We start from the raw sequence: 19782 nt of genomic DNA, 5'->3' as shown, positions 1-19782 counted from the left end.
ATCATCGTTTTGTTCCAATCCCCCAAGCACCCGAACTCTGATGTGAACAAGTTAGGTTTGATCTTCCTCCATACAACCGTCCTCGCGGGATTCCAAGCAGCCCGCATATCTCCATACAGAGCATTAGGGCTGAAGCTTTTAGGTGTGTGCACCCGTGCGATGGCGAGCCACTTCGCCGGCGCCCCCAAATCCGGCAGTTCTTCTTCCCACACAAAGTCATCATCCTCTCTCTTCTTCCTGCAGATTCAGCCGAGCCAGTAGCTCGTCCGCGGTCTCTCTCCCCTTCTGTCCTTGCGAACTCGAACTCGCCGCCATCTTCCCCATATCCGATCGCAGACCTGGAAATCCGGCCGGGTAAGATCAAAAGAAGATCTCCCTTAGTCAGCCCGACTCCCCGGGATGGTCCAGAGAGGAGACGACGACACTCCGAGGTAGATTCCGGCTGGAACGCCGGAAGACGTCGAAACCCTAGTTTTGTCGCCTAGGGGAAAATCACTACAGATACGTTGTGTATGGAGTTTTTTTTTTCTTTTGACGAGGGATGGGTAATTCTTGCTGCTGCGAGGCCTTATCATGAAGTCGGGCCAAGCCCAAGTCACCGACGCTCAAAAGCGACCCACGCCACGAGGAAGGCAAGGGTTTTGCCGTCGACCTCGCCGTGGAGGTTTCCCCACCCATTCCCTGGTCGCCGCCGTGTGCCTCCCTTCCCGGTTCGTCGGCTCCTCCGAGGTACGCATTTGGATCCATCCCCTTCCCTTCTCGAGCAGCATTGGTTGAGCCAGCCGAGGCGACGTCGATTATTCCACCCGAGTTCTGTCGATCCCGTTCCGCGATGTCTGCGTGCTCTCCGTTCTTCCACCGTGTACCTGGCTCTGCTGATGCAGTTAGCCCACTGCGTTTGGGTCTGGAGTATCTGTGAAACTCTGGAGGAAATAGCCTGGTTTATTTATTTATTTTTGGTAAAACCCGTTCTAGAATGTCTAGAAATCGCTATCCAAATCTGTTTGGTTAGGTCCTTCCAGATATGCGTGCTAAATTCAGGAGGTGGATGTTCGATTATCTCGTGGACCTGTTGTTCTAATTGGTGTACTTTCAGAAAATCTCCTCCCCCTACCCCCAGTCCCCACCGAGCAGCAATTCCATATGATTAGGTCGTTTGGTTAATTTTCCCTTGTAACGTTTTTCTGTCCCATGATATAAATATTAACGTTTTTCTGTTCACTGTGAAGATAAGCACATGAATCTTTCAAACTAGTACAAGAAAAGTTTGATATTTCACTGATGTTTCCTTTTACATTTGTTCTTACAGCTGTTAATTGGTTATCTTGTTATGTTCCATTCTGATAATAGAATCTTTACTTCAGCGCCCGACGGGTCTTGAGACTGCCCAAGTTGTGCAGCTGAGATACTCGATAGAGGGTCTCCCAGAGCCACTGCTTGCAGAGATCGTCAAGAGGATTACCAAGACAAGTGATCGTAATTCTCTTTCCCTTGTGTCGAAGCAGCTCTGCATCGTCGAGGCGGAGCACAGGGATGCTATCCGTGTTGGCTGTGGACTCAATCCTTTAACGGAAGCCCTGGTATCGCTGTTTTCCCGGTTCCCCAATTTGGCAAAAGTAGAGATCAATTACTCTGGGTCGAAGTCCAGTAACGGGGACCAGTTGAACAACCAAGGCCTACTTGTTTTATCATCTCACTGCTCCTTGCTGTCCGATCTTGCTTTAAGCTTCTGCTCATACATCGATGACACTGGTCTAGGTTATCCAGCTGAGTGCAAAAAATTGAGGTCCCTCAGGCTGAACCATGCACCAGCAGTCACTTCTACTGGGATTTTTCGGGTGGCGGTTGGTTGCAGGTATCCTTCGGTTCTCCACCTTGTCGACTGTACAGCAGTAGACAGCGGGGAGTGGCTGGAGTGCCTTAGGAGGTATGGATCACTTGGGGAACTTGTTGTAAAGGATTGCGATGGTATCAGCCAGTATGATCTCTTAAAGTTTGGCCCAGGATGGTCGAATCTCCAAAAGTTTGAGTTCGAGATTAATGGAAATTACTGGGTGCCAGGGGCCCGTGATCCCTCCTACGTGTCTGGCTACCCATATAGCTATGACATCTGCTGTGATAATCTGAAGGATCTTAGGTTGGCTCATATAATAACTGAGCCAGAAGTTGGACTTCGTTTTCTCTTGGGGAAGTGCAAAGCATTGGAGACACTTTACCTGGAGTATGTTATTGGTCTAAATGAGAATGAGATGATTGCACTATTCCAGAGGTGCAGCAACCTTAAAACCATCTCACTTCGTCTCATGCCTCTGCGATGTGAAGATGGTGAGTTTAGGACGCCATTGACTAATGCTAGCCTTAAGGCTCTAGCTCTTAGCTGCCCTATGCTTCAGGTTGTTGAGCTCACCTTCACATTTTGCGATCCCATTTATCCTACTGAAATAGGCTTCACACAAGAGGGTATTGTAACGCTCATCCAATCATGTCCGATTCGTGCTCTTGTTCTAAATGGTGCCAGCAGTTTTTATGATGAGGGGATGAAGGGCCTCTCATCCTCACAGTTTCTGGAGAAGCTTGAGCTTGTGGATTGCATGTTTATAACTGATGTTGGTATGAGTTTCATTATACAGGCTCCTAGCTTGAGTAGTCTCACGCTCCGCAAAAAGAGAGTGACAGATGGTGGAATGGCTGCGTTGGCACGTGCACAGAAGCTGGAGTCGCTGATCGTTATAGGCTGCCGCCGGGTCTCTCAGGAAGGCGCGCAGAGAGCTGCCAAAACAGTTCACTACTCTGCGGAGGCTGAAAGCCATGACAGCCTACAAGGAATGATCGCCAAAAGGAATGGATAGCAGACACACCAATCATTGTTGGGTTTATTCTTTAGCCTTCACTTACGAGATTGAAGCTGTATCTGTCATTTTTTTTCTTTCTTCTTATGAGTTCCAGCACTCCAGATGTTAGTTCTGATGAGTTCCAACATTGCTTCTATCTGCACCTTTGTGTTGTTTCTGCTTGTAAGGTCTCCTCCTCGCATGGAGATCTCATAACATGTCACCCTTTAATTTTGTTTTATAGCTGTGATGGGGTTCGGATTTTGAAAGAATACCAGGTTCTATTGGCTGCTTGAAAACGCGGGTGTTCCTGTAATAGTCTGGTCATCACGTAGTCTTGCTTTTTTTTAGATTTATAATCATCTTTGTGATCTTGGCTGCCGCTTCTGTAATCTGAGACTTTTGTCCCTTGTTTGTGCTTTGTGCCTAATGGAATGCAGAAAAATCTGGAGCACATTAAAAAAAATCCCGAAGGTGCCACTGAAAGAAAATGGAACTCCTCCGAGAAATCGAGCCCTTGCGACGCCAACATGAACTTCTCCGTGAGATTCCGGTCGCTAGGAAGGGAAGGTAAGCCAAGAAATGTCACATACAGAGGGCGACAAGAATCTGGAATACTTGGGTCGGTTGCTTTTAGTTTTAGGTACTCGCCCCCACACGGTTATCTAGTAGCGCAGAAAGGTGCTTTTACTCGTCCATCACCGACCGAAAGAGAAGAAAGAGATCGCCGGGTTCTATCTGTATACTATCATGGCCAAAAGTCAGGAATGCGATTCCCACCCTGTTCTGTATACTGTATTGCATTTCTCTTTCTTTCTTTCTTCCTTTCCTACAGCGCTTCCACGTTTTTCACTAGCTAATTTCGATTAGTTAACTGGCAGCAAAATCAAGCCTAAAGCTAGGCGTGATCGGTGTTTGTTAGTAACTTATTGTCCTTTGGTTCCCTTTCGGGAGAGAAAATTTATTCAAAGATTCGTCGTTTTAAAGTACTCAAAGTAGTACGTTGGTTAACCGGTTTCGTTCTTATATTCTTTGCAAGGATTCGTGTATGTTCAGAGGAGGGATGCCTCATAGAGAACCAAATTTATGCGTAGATGATACAGTACAGTACGAGTAGTGTTTCTTAGGTTGGAGAGCAATTTGTCAGCTAAAAGACAGAAATAATTTGATAACTGCGAAATACAAGAATAGTGCTCTTTGTTATTTATACTAGTATATCATAACAGTTTATTGCAGTTTACATCCTCCAAATACCACTAGTGATAGTTTTCTGACAGCTAATACATCTGACGGTTTAAGCAGCAAAATCCTGCTCTGTCAACTGCGGATAATTTCCTTGCCTAGTTAGCTAGCCTAGCATAGCCCGTACGTGACCAAATGCTGTGCCTAGTTCTAGCTGCGCGCGAACGATCCGATCCGATCCGATCGACGGTGCTCAGCGCCGGCGGCGGACGACCGGGGACCACCAGTACTGGAAGCACGACTGGTAGGAGATGAGTAGCAGGACGAGCGCCAGCGCCAGCGCCACGCCCCACGGCGACGACGCCCCGCCGTCTCGCTGCCGCTGGTCGTACCAGGGCGGCTGCTGCTCCCACGACATCACCGACGGCGGAGCCGCGAGCAGCGATGACGACGACGAGTACGAGTGCGACGACCGCCAGCGGCGCCCGGTCGCGGACCAGTACTGCGCCGCGAGGAGGAGGACGAACGGGGACAGGACGACGGCGACCCGGAGCTGGTCGACGAGGCTCTCCATCGCGGACTCGCAGTGCGAGTAGAGCGACGCGCCGCCGAGGAGGCACGCCGTGGCCAGGAACAGGCACATGTGGAACGACGTCGCCGACGGCGCGGGCTGTTGCCGCGAGTACGAGTAGCCGTAGCCGTACCGGTCGCCGTGGTAGTAGCCTCCCGCGCCGCCGCTCGCCATGATCGATCGTCGCGCGCGTCACATGAACTCCACAGAAACCCGCGGCTTTGGCGCGGCCGTTCTCTTTCCTCGACGTCTCGTCTCCGGCGTCTGTGTTTGACGGCGTACGGGAGGGCGAGGAGCGGAGGATTATATAGACGGGGGGAAGGAATCATGGAGAGGGACGGAGGCTGGGAAAGGGACGCTTGCGCACTGAGCGTTGCTTTGCTTTACTTGGCGCGAGGGGATTCCGGCCGGCGCGGATACCTTCACGAGGGGGTGAAGGTGCGGGCGGGCAAACCGCGCGGCGACGCGTGCCGTGCGCCGCCGCCGACCAGGCTGGCCGTGGGTGGAGTGGAGGCGTCGGGATGGCATGGAAAGCGTCCGCGAACACGTCGGCATCAATGGATAACCCTCTCCGAAGATCCTTATGAGAAAGGCGGGTGCCGTATGGAACCGGATCCTCTAACATTCTCAAGGGATGTCACGTAAGCTATAGTAACCGTGATATTTCTTCTTCACATTCATATGATTAAACCTAAAATAATTATAATTAATTTGTAAATTACAAATCTACTCTATACAATTACAAAAATTACATACAAACAAAATTATGGTGCAATAATATTATTTTCAATTTATTTTTGTATACAGTAAATCCGCACAGTGGTTGCTATAATAACCCTGACATCCCTTCTTCGTTTTATACATGCATTTTACTGTAGCTTCGTGACATCCCTTGAGGATGTTATAGGATCCACTTCCTGCCCCTACGCCTTCATAGACAGTGAATGAATAAAAAAATTGAAATGAAACTGAAAGAAAAAAACTCCGAAACTGTAGGACATCAAACATGATAAAACTGATGCTCTTGCAAAGTTTCATCCACAAATAACATTTCAGGAGTCAACAAAAAAGATCACTATTCGAAGTTTATGTGCACTTTTAGCAATGATTTATTTGGTGTGCGCTCCTCAAAATTTATTTGTGGCTGAAACTTTGCAAGAACATCTAATGTTTGATCATGTTTGATGTCCCAAAATATTGGATTTTTCCATTTGGTTTTTATTTTGTTTTGAATTTACTGTTTGTAGTGGGTGTAGGGGCACCTGGGTCTTAAAAGGTCTGTCTTAATCTTTATGCAATGTAGGTGGCTCAAGGCAAAATATATGGGGTTCTTTGTCGTCCAAATGTGTTGGATATTTTTAGCTGTGTTCGAGCCTTTTTCTCTCTTAAACTTCAAGAAATGTATACAAAGACAGATATAAATACGGATAAGTATAGAGAGGATACCTGCCAACGCACATACACAGGTCATAGGAAAAAAAGTGAACATCCATGCAGAGAGTGCACTGGTGGAAAAAGGGCCTTTGGTCGCGGTTCGCAACTGCCATTAGTCGCGGTTGCGCAACCGCGACAGACCGGGCGCGACTAAAGGCCCCCCCCTTTAGTCGCGGTTGCTTAAGAACCGCGACTAAAGGCCCGTCCACGTGGGCGCCAGGTGGCCGTCGGGGCGGAGGACCTTTAGTCGCGGTTCTTCTGGCCAACCGCGACTAAAGGCCGCCGCAGGTTTAGGGTTTTAGCCCCCCCCCCTTAAACTTGTTTTCTGTTTAATTTGTATTGTTTTATTTCTTTTGTGCTTTATTTTAATTTTGAAGGAGTTTCATATATTCTACGGTACTACATACATGCATATGAATGTACAATTTCAAATAAATTTGAAATTAGAACCAAAAAGAATTCAAGAGGAATATACAATATATATTCAATATCATCGGATGACCATATACAATTTTGAACAAGTTTCCATACATGATTTAATGCATATAAAGTTCTACGTCCTCGTAATAGTGTTCTCCTTTAGGATGGAGGACTTCCCTGCTGAACCATCCAGCTAGTTCCTCTTGAAGTGGTCGGAAGCGAGCTTCTGGACTAAGCATCCACCGGAGGTTATTCCTCTTAGCATTGGTATCACTCGGAACCCGCTCAGAGGTGTATCTCCGGATCATCTCACAGACATAGTATCCACATAGATTGGTCTCCGGTGGCTGAATATCCCCAGCATTCTTAGCCTTTAACATTTTGAATTCTAGCTCTTTTTTGAATTCACCGACCTTTGTATCTACGAACCGTCTCCAAACCCTACGAGGCAAAGAAAATTAAATGAACAAGAGAGTTATTAATTAGTTACTTGATATTAGAAAATGAACGAAATAGGCCGATCGATATAGAGCGCAAATGAATGAAAATAATTACTTCTGCAGCATTCTTCTCATGCCGCCCCAAAGCTTTGGATCCATATTCACAGAGTCGTGGACGAGACATTCTGAGGTGTTAACTTTAATTACTAGCAGAATCCAGTGGAACCTGCGGACACGATACATGCACAGTACGTCATGCATAACTCATCGATTAGCCGGCCACATACCATGCATGGAGTAAACAAAAGAGAATGTGCTCAAGACAGAAACACTCACTCAAAATGGTAAGGAAATAGAATATCACTTTTGAGTTCCTGCTTTGTAAGAAACTGCCACAGGTCTGCCTCCACGTCGGCGGGGTAACGCTCCAACACATGTCCATTAACGATGTGTGGGTCAATGAACCCAACATCATGGATGTTCCTTACTCTGCATTCCTTAATCTTCATTCTGCATGTATAATAGCGTACACAACAATATAGTTAGGACATATATATAGTGCAGGCAATATGAACGAGATGAGGTAGAAATTAATAAATCACTTACAGAACGTAGCAACTGATGATAGATTTATCGAGCTCGCGCAGATTGAAAAGCTGGAACAATTCACTCAGTTCAATTTGTACATAGTAATGTTTGAAGTGATGCTCATGTCTAACTTCCGCATAAATATATTCTTTGGCGTTTTTATTTTTTATGTAACCCTTGTACCATTTCAGCAGACCTTTCATTTGTGGAGGTAGATCATTTTCCTCCGCAGGCTCGACGAGAGGCCCATTCTTGACATATGTAATTACTACCTCCTTCACTGGCGCCTCATCAAGGCCTAACAGTTCACGAAGAGTAATACCTAAGTTGGCCGCTTGTTCTCTGGCACTCGTTACAGTCAATCCCTGTGCTGCCGCAGCTTGTATGATCTCGGGGTCATCCGGACAGAAGGCTTCCACTATAAGCGGGGCAATCGATTGTTTACTTTGTTCCCCGAGCTGGGCAACTTGTTTCCCGCTTTTTTTACTTTCGGCCTTCTCCCGCTCTTTGTTCTCCTTGAACATGAGTGCCTGCCTGCGAAGTTCACGTGCATAGTCGTTAGGCAGATTCTTCGCGGCTTGGGACGGTGTGCTCAAAAATGACTTAGCCCACTTCTTTTGCTCATCAGAAAATACTGGCTTGGGCTCGGGCTCTCTTTTCTTCTTGCAGTCCGCCTTCCATTTCTCCAAATCAGCAGCCGCGGCCGCGTCGACTTCCTCGGCACTACGTTCCCAAGGCCTTGTGGGGAGAGGCTTCAGTGATGGCTCCGGTACCTTTGTGGTCTTAGGTACATAAGGGTCCGGGTTAATAATCCAGGACTGCTTCTGCTTCTTTGCCGGAGGTGGATTGGGGGGCGGCGTCTGATCACCCGCCGGACGAGGACTGGGGGCGGCGGCTGATCACCCGCCGGACGTTGTGGACTGGGGGGCGGCGTCGGCTGACGTGACGGAGGTGTAGGTGAACCGCCACCACCACCACCACCACCACCACCACCACCACCACCACCGCCACCGCCACCACCACCACCGTTGGGGGGTGGACTTGTTGTCCTTGGCGCCTCGCCTGGAAACTTGATAAACTTCTTTTGCCATAGAATGAAATGGCGCTTGACATCTCCAAGTCTTTTCTCCCCTTCAGGTGTAGCAATGTCAATCTCCAGGTCCTCAAACCCTTGGACTATGTCCTCCACCGTGACACGAGCATAGCCATCTTGAATGGGGTTGTTGTGGTGGAGTGCTCCAGGTAAACATGGTAAAGCACTGCCGATGGCTACCTTCATGGACATGTTCCCGATAGGATAATACAGATGACATTCTTTCATCTCCTTTATATCGTCCACGGGGTAGCGAGGATGCTCCGGTGAAGTAATTTCGACCACCAGAGGCTCCGGTGCAGTAATTTGGACCACCAGAGGCTCCGGTGCAGTAATTTCGATCGTCGGTGCATCTGCACCAGCCGGTGGGGCCTCCGTGGAAGCCACGCTGCTTCTCCGCTGCTGGCTTCCGAGATCCGCTGGATGATCTTCATGCTGCACCCGAGCTGCATCTCTTTCGGCTACTAGTACACTCATGGTTTTCTTCATCACATCCATTTCCGATGCCAACCGCGCCACAACATCTGCTTCCCGATCCATCTTTCTCTTACGGCTTCTGTAACCGTACGGGTCATCGTTCTGGGGGAACCCTATTTTCCACGGAATGTGCCCCATGCCTCGTACACGTCCTCCGTGTTCAGGATTCCCGAGGGCTTTTGTCAGCGCGTCGTTCTCTCTGTTGAACTTGATCTTCCCCTGTTGAGCATCCCTCATTGCGTTAATAAGGGCTTGGGTGGGTTTAATTAATTTGCCCCGGTAAACACACTCCCCTGTCTCCGGGTTCAGCGTTCCCCCATGCCCGTACCACCAGCTTTTGGCCCTTGGGTCCCATCCCTCCGTACCTGGACGGATTCCTCGCGCCCTCAGCTCGTTCTCCATCTTCTCCCACCTAGGCTCCCAAAGGCGATACCCTCCTGGCCCCATAACATGATTGTACTCCTTCTTAGCCGCATTTTCCTTATTTTTTTTCGATATTTGAATGTACTTCTTTGTTTTCTTTTGCTTCACAAATTCTTGCCAATCATCTTTCAGTTTCTCATATTGTCCTTTGAAATCCGGAGTCTTGTTCTGCTTGACAAAGTCATGGGCTAGATTTTGCTTGAATTTCCGGAATGCGTCGGCCATCTTATGAAGAGCGAACTGTTTGACTAGCCTCCTCCTCTCCTTGTTTTCCTCAATCTTGTTACCCTCCTCATCGAATTTGTTGTATTCCGGAGGTAGAACGAAATGTTCCATAAGCTTCTTGAAGCAATCTTTTTTTGTTCTCTTATCGACAAAAGTGAAACCATCAATTCGTGCCTTCTTTGGCTCATTTCAAATGCCGAGTCAGCTACACCTGCCTCTGCCTTCCATTTCAGCAAATCCAGTGTGCAGCCCAGCTTTTTCAGACCATCATCGCATCCGGGGTACAGCGCCTTTCTGTGATCCTCTAACATGCGATCCAAATTCTCCCTCTCCTTTTCAGTTTCGCAGCGTCTCCGTGCATCAGCAATGGTCCGACCAAGATCATCAACGGGATCATCACGTGCCTCTTCTTCACCTTCCCCTTCACCTTCAGCATCCTCCATGAAAGTATCACCGAAATGAGCAAGATAGCTTTCATCGATGAAATCATCCCCTTCTTCATCTTCTTCCATTATAACCCCTCTTTCTCCATGCTTGGTCCAACAATTATAGCTTGGCATGAAACCGTGCCGAAGCAGATGCATGTGAACATCTCTTGAGGAAGAGTAACCCTTCTGATTCTTACAGATAACACATGGACAGATAACAAAACCCCCCTGCTTGTTCGCATTAGCCACTACGAGGAAATCTTTCAAACCCGTAGTGAACTCGCCGGAGAGTCGGTTACCGTACATCCATTGCCGATTCATCTGCATTATTATAATATAAAATATATAATTAACCATCATGCATTTGTTAAACTAACTAGCTACAAACAATATAAATTAAACAATGAACTGCACACATGCATATTTTATCAATGACACACATGCATGAAATGTTCAAGTTGCTAACCGCGATCGAGGAGGAAAAAATAAATGAGGAACCTCAAGTGTGGCTCCAACACTTCATATCATGTTTGTTTCACCCTCTTAGGGTATTTCATCAAACACCTTGTGTGCATAAGAGGAACCAAAAGCAAACCTACACCCCCTTGTGAAGCTTGTGAAGAGAAGTGGCACCAAATGGCTAAGTGAGTGTGCTGAACTGGTATATATAGGGGAGGAGCTTTAGTCGCGGTTGGCCTGGCCAACCGCGACTAAAGGCCTTTGCGCACCTTTAGTCGCGGTTGGCCTGGCCAACCGCGACTAAAGCCCCTCACGTGCACCAGCTGGGCACCGAGCGCCCTGGGCCCAGGCCTTTGGTCGCGGTTCGTCTGCCGAACCGCGACTAAAGACTTCATTAGTCGCGGTTCCTACACTTTCGCGACTAATGGGGCTGGACGGAAGCCTCTTTTTCTACCAGTGGTGACCCTCAGCAAAATGGCTGGTATAACTTTTACAATGCTCGAGGATCTCGCTACTTCCCCGAGAACATCATCGAGTTCGTCGGCGACGATAGTGAAGGCTAATGGTGGCGAGAATGAAAGTGGAGGATGTGGGTCTTTTTATATTGGTGGGCGATAGGTAAACATGGCTGGTAGCGGAAAAAGTTGGCGATAAAATCGCCACAAGCCAGCGTGGGAGGTTGATGAGGAAGGCAAAACTTTCTTCCTGTGAGATCGCTTAACGGATGGCGCATGCTCCAAAGTCAGAGCCCTTAACCTCCAAATCTGGAGGCTCACGGGCATGATATGGAGCGCCCTACATAAGTTATGGCAATTATGCTAAAGTGTCGTTTTGGCCCAAAATCGCCATAGTGGCGGTTGTTATGGCCATCGGTCCAATATGGAGCCTCTGCTAGAGTTGCTCTAAAGGCATCTCTAACGTCGATTATCAAATGGACATCATCAAATGTCTACAACCATGCGGAGACCATCCAATCAAAGTCACCAAATGTCTGCCCTTGTCCGGACTCCTCCCTTTGACAAATTCTATCTAGATCAATATCAATTCTAGCAATCATACATTTATATAGTTGCAAACACATGCAAGTAGTACCAAAACCACCGGACGTTGAATAATTCTTTTACGTCCATCAATACCAAAAGCCTTCAGTCCGGCTCTACATGCCAAGGACCTGGCATCTTTTTCACCTTCCTTTGGCGCAAAACATTTGTACATGGTCGCACAGAAGTCTTGAACAAACTTTGCCGCATTGGGATCGAAGTCTGCCACCTTCACGAACAACGACCTCTGCTACTTGGAAGCGGCCTTGATAGCAATTTTCCTCTCCTTGAGCTTAAACTTTCTGTTTTACATCTCCATAAACACATGAAACCTCTCGTCGTATTTTCCTCCTTCATCTAATTGCACCTAGCACATTCCTCCTCCTTCTTCACCATTATGTCCTCAAACTTTTCCGAGATCTTGGCCGCCGCCCCTTCTCGGTTCACTTTCTCGTTTCCCATCCATCCCTGGCCTAGCCACATGTGTGCCCGATGCTTAAGGAGACGCGCCTCAATGGTCGTAGCTTCACATGCTGAAAAGAGCAACAAAACCCAACCCACACGAACATTGGTCATGTTTTCTGCTCAAATGATTGGGAGATACTCTTCCATGTGGCTCGTCTGCAGGTTCTGCTTACCTTATGCTCCGATCATTGCCCTTTGTTCCTTTAGGCGGCTTTTCTACATCAAATGTGTCTTTTTTCAAATTTAGGGAATTCTGGATTAAGGTTCAGGGATACATGGAGATCGTTTAGGCGGCTTTGGACAGAGCCACCTCCATTCATGACCTTGTCCGCACACTTCATACCAAGCTATGCTGCACCACCAAAGCTTTGAAGAAATGGCAGCATGAAAATGTGGGTAGCATCAAGTTTCAATTAAAAATTGCAAAGAGATCATTTGGCGGCTCAACATGGCTCAGGAAAACAGTGGCATCTCCGTTGATGAGCATACCTTTTGTGTTAACCTCAAAGCCAAGCTCCTAGGCCTCTACGCTATCTAGAAGTCTCTCATGCGGCAACATTCCAGGTTGACTCGGTTTGGAAAGGGGGTGCTAACACTAGGCTCTTCCACATCACCGCAAGCGCTAGATGCCACAAAAACTTCATACAAATCCTTCAAACATTTGCTGGCGGTGTTGCCATCTTGAAAGGGGACAAAGAGGCTGAGTTTTTCAAACATTTCTAGACCCACCTTGGCACTCGGTGGCTAGACTGGCGTGTCTCAGCAGGGAAATCATGGGAGACGAGCCTTTCAGTCTCACCAGCCTCGAAAGACCTTTTGATGAGTTGGAGATTAAAAGGGTCATTTTTCTCTTTATTCGGTCAAAGCTCATGGGCATGATGGCTTCGTCGAAGACTTTTTCAAGTATTGTTGGGAAACCATCAAAGATGACCTTGTTAGCCTAATGGAATGCTAATCTCATAAATTCGGTGAATAACGTCCTGCTTCCTAAGATCGTAGACGCGCATAACTTGATCCACAACATCTCCAAGATCTTCTTTAAGCCGCTAGCCAACCGGCTCGCACCTCTATTGGGCATCCTTGTATCGAGAAGTCAAAGTGTTTGTGACATCTTGATTTAATAGGAACGATAGACTACTCATATCAATACGGAATTTCTTCTCCATCCAACAAGGAACCTAAAAATTAAGTGTGCTTGGTTGGAGCAATTGGAAGATGGATGGCAGACTGGGAAGTTGATCCCGGTGCGCACAAGTGAGAGACACAGTGTGCAAGAAAGATTAGTGTTGATCTATGGAGCCAGTCTAGATGCCCAGGCATAACGGCTAGGAACCAACGACTATGGCTAGGGTGTTATAGTGCCTTCATCCAGAAGTGATGTATGCATGACAACTTTTCGGTCCATATAAATTCCCGGTCCAACATCACAATATAGTATATCGATCACATGATCATCAATATAGAGGTACACATTCCATGTAAAGGACAATCTAGTCATTGACAACCTTGAAGAAGCAAAATGACCATATTGTACCCTCCATGCGCATGTACGAACAAATTTAGTCCCGTTCTTATGGATCATCGATGGCTCATCCATCACCTTCTTGATGTAGACTATATAAGTAGGACGTGAAGGGTTCTATGCTTTTGCCACACAGATCTTTGTTGGTTCATCGGCCAGCAAATGCTTTGATATGTAACATTGAGTGTACTCTCTTGAAAAGCACTTATCAAAGTTGTTTTGGCCTATGATTAGAACTATCTTCAATTCGTTTTGGCCTAGGATTAGAACTATCTTCAATTCGTTTGTGTAGCCATGCATAAATTCTATTTAATCTCTTTTTTTTGACAAAGGGTGAATTTTATTGACTTAAAATGAAGCATCAAGTGGATACAAACATAGTGAGCACACACCCGGTCTCTGCATAGCTAGGATGCACACAACCAACATCAACGCACACACACACAAAAACCCGCTGGCAAATAGCAAAGTCATAAGACCAAAGCTATGCCTAAACGAGAAAAATATATCAAATCAAACAAATCTGTGATTGATAATATACAACAACAACTGCATGCACACCAACCATGCATCTCATGACACCATAAGGATGATGAGATTTTTCACCAGCAATGCCTTCATGAAGGTAGCGACACTCTATGTCGTCATCACCGGATTCAACCATCAAAGGTCAGATTCCAGGTTTTCACCCTGAGGAACTAGTCTGAGCTTATCTGGGCAATGCCTTCAACAAGGTAATGACATAAAGCATCGCCATTGCCATCTATGACCAACTCGTGTCAGTCCTAGATTTTTCACCTCGGAGCTCAAGACCAGGTACTTGAGAAGCACCACCATCGGAGTCAATCATATGTTGTGCCACCACTTTTCCGCGATCCAAGCAACTACGTGTGATGGGCTAAAAAACCGACCTCCACCACTGCACAACCTTACCCTCTACATCAAGTTGTCGTCCATATATTGCATATCACCGTCAAAGGCAACCACTAGATCTGAAGAGAGAAATCCTCCCGAAGATCTTACGGTGGCCATTGCAATCCGGAGAGGCCACCGCACCAAACTAGAGTGGTCACTACATGGACCAACATGTACCGTGCAGCACATCACCGTCGATTGCCACCTCACCGAAGAGAGTTCTGTCCAAGCCATCGACCTAAGGGCCGCATGGCCGGATCTGAAGCACGAGAAGCAGAATTGTCCGGCAACCAAGAACCACAACACTGTATCACACATGAAAACAACACCCATTGTCCCTTGGACTAACTCCACCTAGACGTGGCCAAGACCAATGCCTAGTAGCAGCCCAGCCGCCACACAGAGCAGACGGATCTGGTCATCACGTCGCACATGCCTACGCCCCTGACACAACCTCATTGCCATGCCGCTGGTGACTGCTGTTGCACCCTACGCGAGGACGCCAAGAGCAGCCACCGGTCGTTGAGACCCCGGACAAGTCTCGACGCGCCGCCCGGAGCTGCTGCCCTATAGACCAGAGGCCGCCGCGGGAAGGCTCCCCTCTGCCGCCATTGTCCATGCGGGCTTCGCCTGACGGTGTCCTCCAGCCGCGGTGCGACAACTAGAGGAGAAAGGAGTGGCAGCATCGCTAGGTGAACGGTCGCGTCCGAGTCACCTAGGGCTAGGCGACGCAATTTTTTTTCAAGTGATACGATTTCATCTAGCAATGCTCATTCATGAATAGCACTTCATGGTTCCGCTACTTCGTCGAAGAGACCATGGAAACTAAAATAACATAAGCGGACTGCATTGTTCATACGATAGCTGAAAAGGTAAATTTGCCCGCCGGCTAATGAGGTCACCTATTATAGGTAGGGGCAAGGACCCATCATACGGGACCCACATGGGGCCCATCACCACCATGGGTAGGGACCCGGACCATACCAGCATTCGGATGGACACATCAGGAAGTCCACTCGGACAGCTCGACAGCACTCGGACAACCACCCGTCACTCAACTGGACTACCACCACTCGGATTAAAGAGATGAAGGGACGATGCGGGAGATGCAACGGCCAAGGAATCCTAATCCACCCTAAAGGCAGAGAGTCAAGACTACTGTTACCTGTAACTGTTGTAGTAGAGACTCTTTACACCTGTAACTGACGCAGTCAATGTCATTAAATGCCCTAGCGACATGGAGGACATGGGGCTGCGGCATACTCTATATACGCCGCACCCCGCCTCCTGAGCTAGGGTCGAGCAACCTTTGTAACCATACCCATCAAATCAAAACCAAGCCTCAGGGCACGAGACGTAGGGCTGTTACCTCCGCCGAAAGGGGCCTGAACTCGTTAAACACTGAGTGTTACACCTGCGTCGTAGCTAGGCTCGGCCCCTTATTCGTACCCCTAGTACTCATTGTTAGGATCATAAACCCCGATAGTTGGCGCCCACCTTGGGGATAGGCGTTGATACGTCTCCATCGTATCTATTTTCCAAACTCTTTTGCCCTTGTTTTGGACTCTAATTTGCATGATTTGAATGGAACTAACCTGGACTGATGATGTTTTCAGCAGAATTGCCATGGTGTTATTTTTGTGCAGAAATAAAAGTTCTTGGAATGACCTGAAACTTCATGGAGAATATTTTTGGAATAAATAAAAAATATTGGCAAAAGAATCAACAAAGGGGGACCCATCGATTGTCCACAAGGGTGGAGGGCGCGCCCACCCCCCTAGGGCACTCCCCCTGCCTTGTGGGTCCCCTGGACCTCCACCGACCTCAACTCAAACTCCAACTCCATATATTCACGTTCGGGGAGAAAACAACCAGGGAGAAGGATTCATCACGTTTTATAATACGGAGCTGCCACCACCTCATGTTCTTTATCGGGAGGGCGGATCTGGAGTCCGTTCGGGGCTCCGGAGAGGGGAATCCGTCGTTGTCGTCGTCATCAACCATCCTCCATCACCAATTTCATGATGCTCACCACCGTGCATGAGTAATTCCATCATAGGCTTGCTAGACGGTGATGGGTTGGATGAGATTAATCATGTAATCGAGTTAGTTTTGTAAGGGTTTGATCCCTAGTATCCACTATGTTCTGAGATTGATGTTGCTATGACTTTGCAATGCTTAATGCTTGTCACTAGGGCCCGAGTGCCATGAATTTAGATATGAACCCTTTATGTTTCGATGAATATATTTGTGTTCTTGATCCAATCTTGCAAGTTATAGTCACCTACTATGTGTTATGATCCTACAACTCCGGAGTGACAATAGTCGGGACACTTCCCGGTGATGACCGTAGTTTGAGGCGTTCATGTATTCACGAAGTGCTAATGCTTTGGTCCGGTTCTCTATTAAAAGGAGGCCTTAATATCCCTTAGTTTCCCTGGACCCCGCTGCCACGGGAGGGTACGACAAAAGATGTCATGCAAGTTCTTCTCCATAAGCACATATGACTATATTCAGAATACATGCCTACATTATATTGATGAATTGGAGCTAGTTCTGTGCCACCCTAGGTTATAACTATTGCATGATGAATGCCATCCGACATAATTATCCATCATTGATCCATTGCCTACGAGCTTTTCACATATTGATCTTTGCTTAGTTACTTTTCCATTGCCACTGTTACGATTGCTAAAAAACTACTACTGTTACTTTAGCCACCGTTATCGTTACTTCCATACTACTTTGCTACTAAATACTTTGTTGCAGATATTAAGTCTTTCAGGTGTGGTTGAATTTACAACTCAACTACCAATACTTGAGAATATTCTTTGGCACCGCTTGTGTTGGATCAATAAATTTGGGTTGAATGCTCTACCCTAAAAAACTGTTGCGATTCCCTATACTTGTGGGTTATCAAGACCTTTTTCTGACGCTTTTGCCGGGGAGCATAGCTCTATTATCTGAGTCACTTGTATCAGATATTGGGTTCCGGGAAAACCCTTCAGGTTCGAACTCTGGGGTGCGCACGAAGATCTCTTCCTACAGAAACATGCCCTCAATGTCGCTGCGAATTCTAAGCTAGATCATTGAACAACACAAGAGACACGAGATTTATACTGGTTCGGGCCATCGTTGTGGTGTAATACCCTAATCCAGTGTGTGGTGTGGTGGATTGCCTCTTGGGCTGATGATGAACGGTACAAAGGAAGAACAACCTCGCGAGGAGAGGTGTTCTTGTGGTGGTGTGTTTGGAGAGGAGTCGATCTGTCTCTGTTGGCTCTAGATGAGATGCTTTCTACTGTAGTGGCTAGCCCTATTTATAGAGGCCCTGGTCCTCTTCCCAAATATTGAGCGGGAAGGGAGCCAACAACGACCATTTTGAAAGGGGATAGCTAGTACAAGCTATCCTGACTAAAGGTGGTCTTCGACTGCCAAAGGTGCTGGTGATGACGCCGTCTTGGGCTCCACGGTGACCTCCGTCCTGCTGTCCTGCTGGTCTTGGTATCGTTGCACCGATAAGGAAACCTTTGCCTGATGCCTCGGTACTCCGCGCCTGCGCTTGCCTCCTTTGCACCAAAGAGGAAACGAGGACACTGCACGGCCTGGCGCCCGCCTGGTCTAGGTCGTCATGGCTTGCGTCACGGGCACCTTGCGAGGTACCCTTTGCCTTGATCTCTCTTCCTCGTCGCAAGCCTTCCTAGTGAGGCCGCCCCTGAGGAGGCCTTTCATCATCCACCCCGCGAGGCTTGGCCCCTCGCAAGGGTCTTGAGAGTTGGTTGATGAAGACGGGTCGTACTAGGCCACTGGTCGAGCAACGCTGCAGGCCGCAGGCACGCAAGTCTGGGGACCCCCGTTCCCAGAACGCCGACAACTTGGGATTTATATCTTTGATCACTATGCGGAATTTGAAAGATACTAGAACCAAGATCTATCCCTCTACTACGAGGGGAGGTAAGGAACTGCCATCTAGCTCTGCACTTGATTCACCTTCTGTTTTGAGTAAGCTTGCGACACCTACACCTGCTACTTAGTCTGATGTGTCGCATGTTATTGATGATGCTACTTCTACTAGAAATGACGCTTATGATGCTACTACTTTGCTCGATAATACTGTGCCACTAGGTGAATTTCTTGATGAATAACTTGCTAGGGTTAGAGAGAATGAAATTACTGAAACTGATGAAATTGTTGAACATGATGAGTATGATTCTCCTCCTAGATGTGAATTGCCTAAGGTACTTGAGGGTTATATTATGGATGAAGAAACTGCTAGAGATTTTTTTGCTTGCAATGATAGAGATGGTCTTAAGAAACTGTTAGGTAAGCTGAAAGAGAAATCTTTGAATGCTAGAATGCAATATGATCCTAAGTTTGATACTTCACCTATCTGTGTTACTGATGAGGATTATGAATTTTCTGTTGATCCTGAGTTAGTTACTTTGGTTGAATCTGATCCTTTCCATGGTTATGAATCTGAAATTGTTGTGGCACATCTTACTAAATTGAATGATATAGCCACCCTATTTGCTAATAAGGAAAAAATTGCTATTACTATATTCTTAAGTTGTTTCCTTTCTCATTAAATGGTAATGCTAAGATATGGTTTAATTCTCTTAATTCTGGTTGTGTGCGTAGTCCCCATGATATGATTTACTACTTCTCTGCAAAATGTTTTCCTGCTTATAAGAAACAAGCCGCCTTACAGGAAATATTTAACTTTGTGCAAATTGAAGAAGAGAGTCTCCCACAAGCTTGGGGGAGGCTTACCCAATTACTTAATGCTTTGCCTGATCATCCTCTCAAGAAAAATGAAATACTTGATACCTTTTATAATGGAGTAACTGATGCTTCTAGGGACCACCTAGATAGTTGTGTTGGTTGTGTTTTCAAGGAAAAAACTGTTGAGCAAGCTGAATTGCTATTGAATAATATATTGGGTAATGATAATGATTGGACACTTCCTGAACCAACTCCTAAGCCAACTCCAAAGAAAAGAGGTATCCTATTTCTCAGTCCCGAAGATATGCAAGAGGCAAAGAATCTATGAAAGAAAATGGTATTAAAGCTGAAGATGTTAAGAATTTACCACCTATTCAAGAAATACATGGTCTTTATAACCCGACATAGGTAGTAGAGGTAAATTCTCTCTATAGATTTGATGAAGGTGATATTCCTCATAATAAGTCTGCTAGTCAATGCTTGAATGAGTTTGATAATTTTATTGTTAAACAAGAAAATTTCAATGGTTATGTTAGTAGACAATTGA

General features: G+C 46.8%; 2 protein-coding genes across 2 annotated transcripts; one reads left to right on the top strand and one right to left on the bottom strand.

Annotated features, from left to right (window-relative positions):
- Positions 1-512: 512 nt before the first annotated feature.
- Positions 513-3136, top strand: LOC123139488 (F-box/LRR-repeat protein 14). The gene is made up of 2 exons (XM_044559280.1): positions 513-729; positions 1351-3136. The coding sequence occupies exons 1-2, from the start codon at positions 513-515 to the stop codon at positions 2847-2849; spliced, it is 1716 nt and encodes a 571-aa protein (XP_044415215.1). The 3' UTR covers positions 2850-3136.
- An 875-nt stretch (positions 3137-4011) lies between these two features.
- Positions 4012-4920, bottom strand: LOC123134602 (uncharacterized). Its single transcript, XM_044553822.1, has one exon. It carries the CDS (start codon positions 4756-4758, stop codon positions 4267-4269), a length of 492 nt encoding a protein of 163 aa, XP_044409757.1. The 5' UTR covers positions 4759-4920; the 3' UTR covers positions 4012-4266.
- Between the last annotated feature and the right edge of the window lie 14862 nt (positions 4921-19782).

The sequence above is a fragment of the Triticum aestivum genome, chromosome 6B, assembly GCF_018294505.1.
Source record: "Triticum aestivum cultivar Chinese Spring chromosome 6B, IWGSC CS RefSeq v2.1, whole genome shotgun sequence".
Taxonomy (NCBI): domain Eukaryota; kingdom Viridiplantae; phylum Streptophyta; class Magnoliopsida; order Poales; family Poaceae; genus Triticum; species Triticum aestivum.
This window is presented reverse-complemented; position numbering and strand designations above follow the sequence as displayed.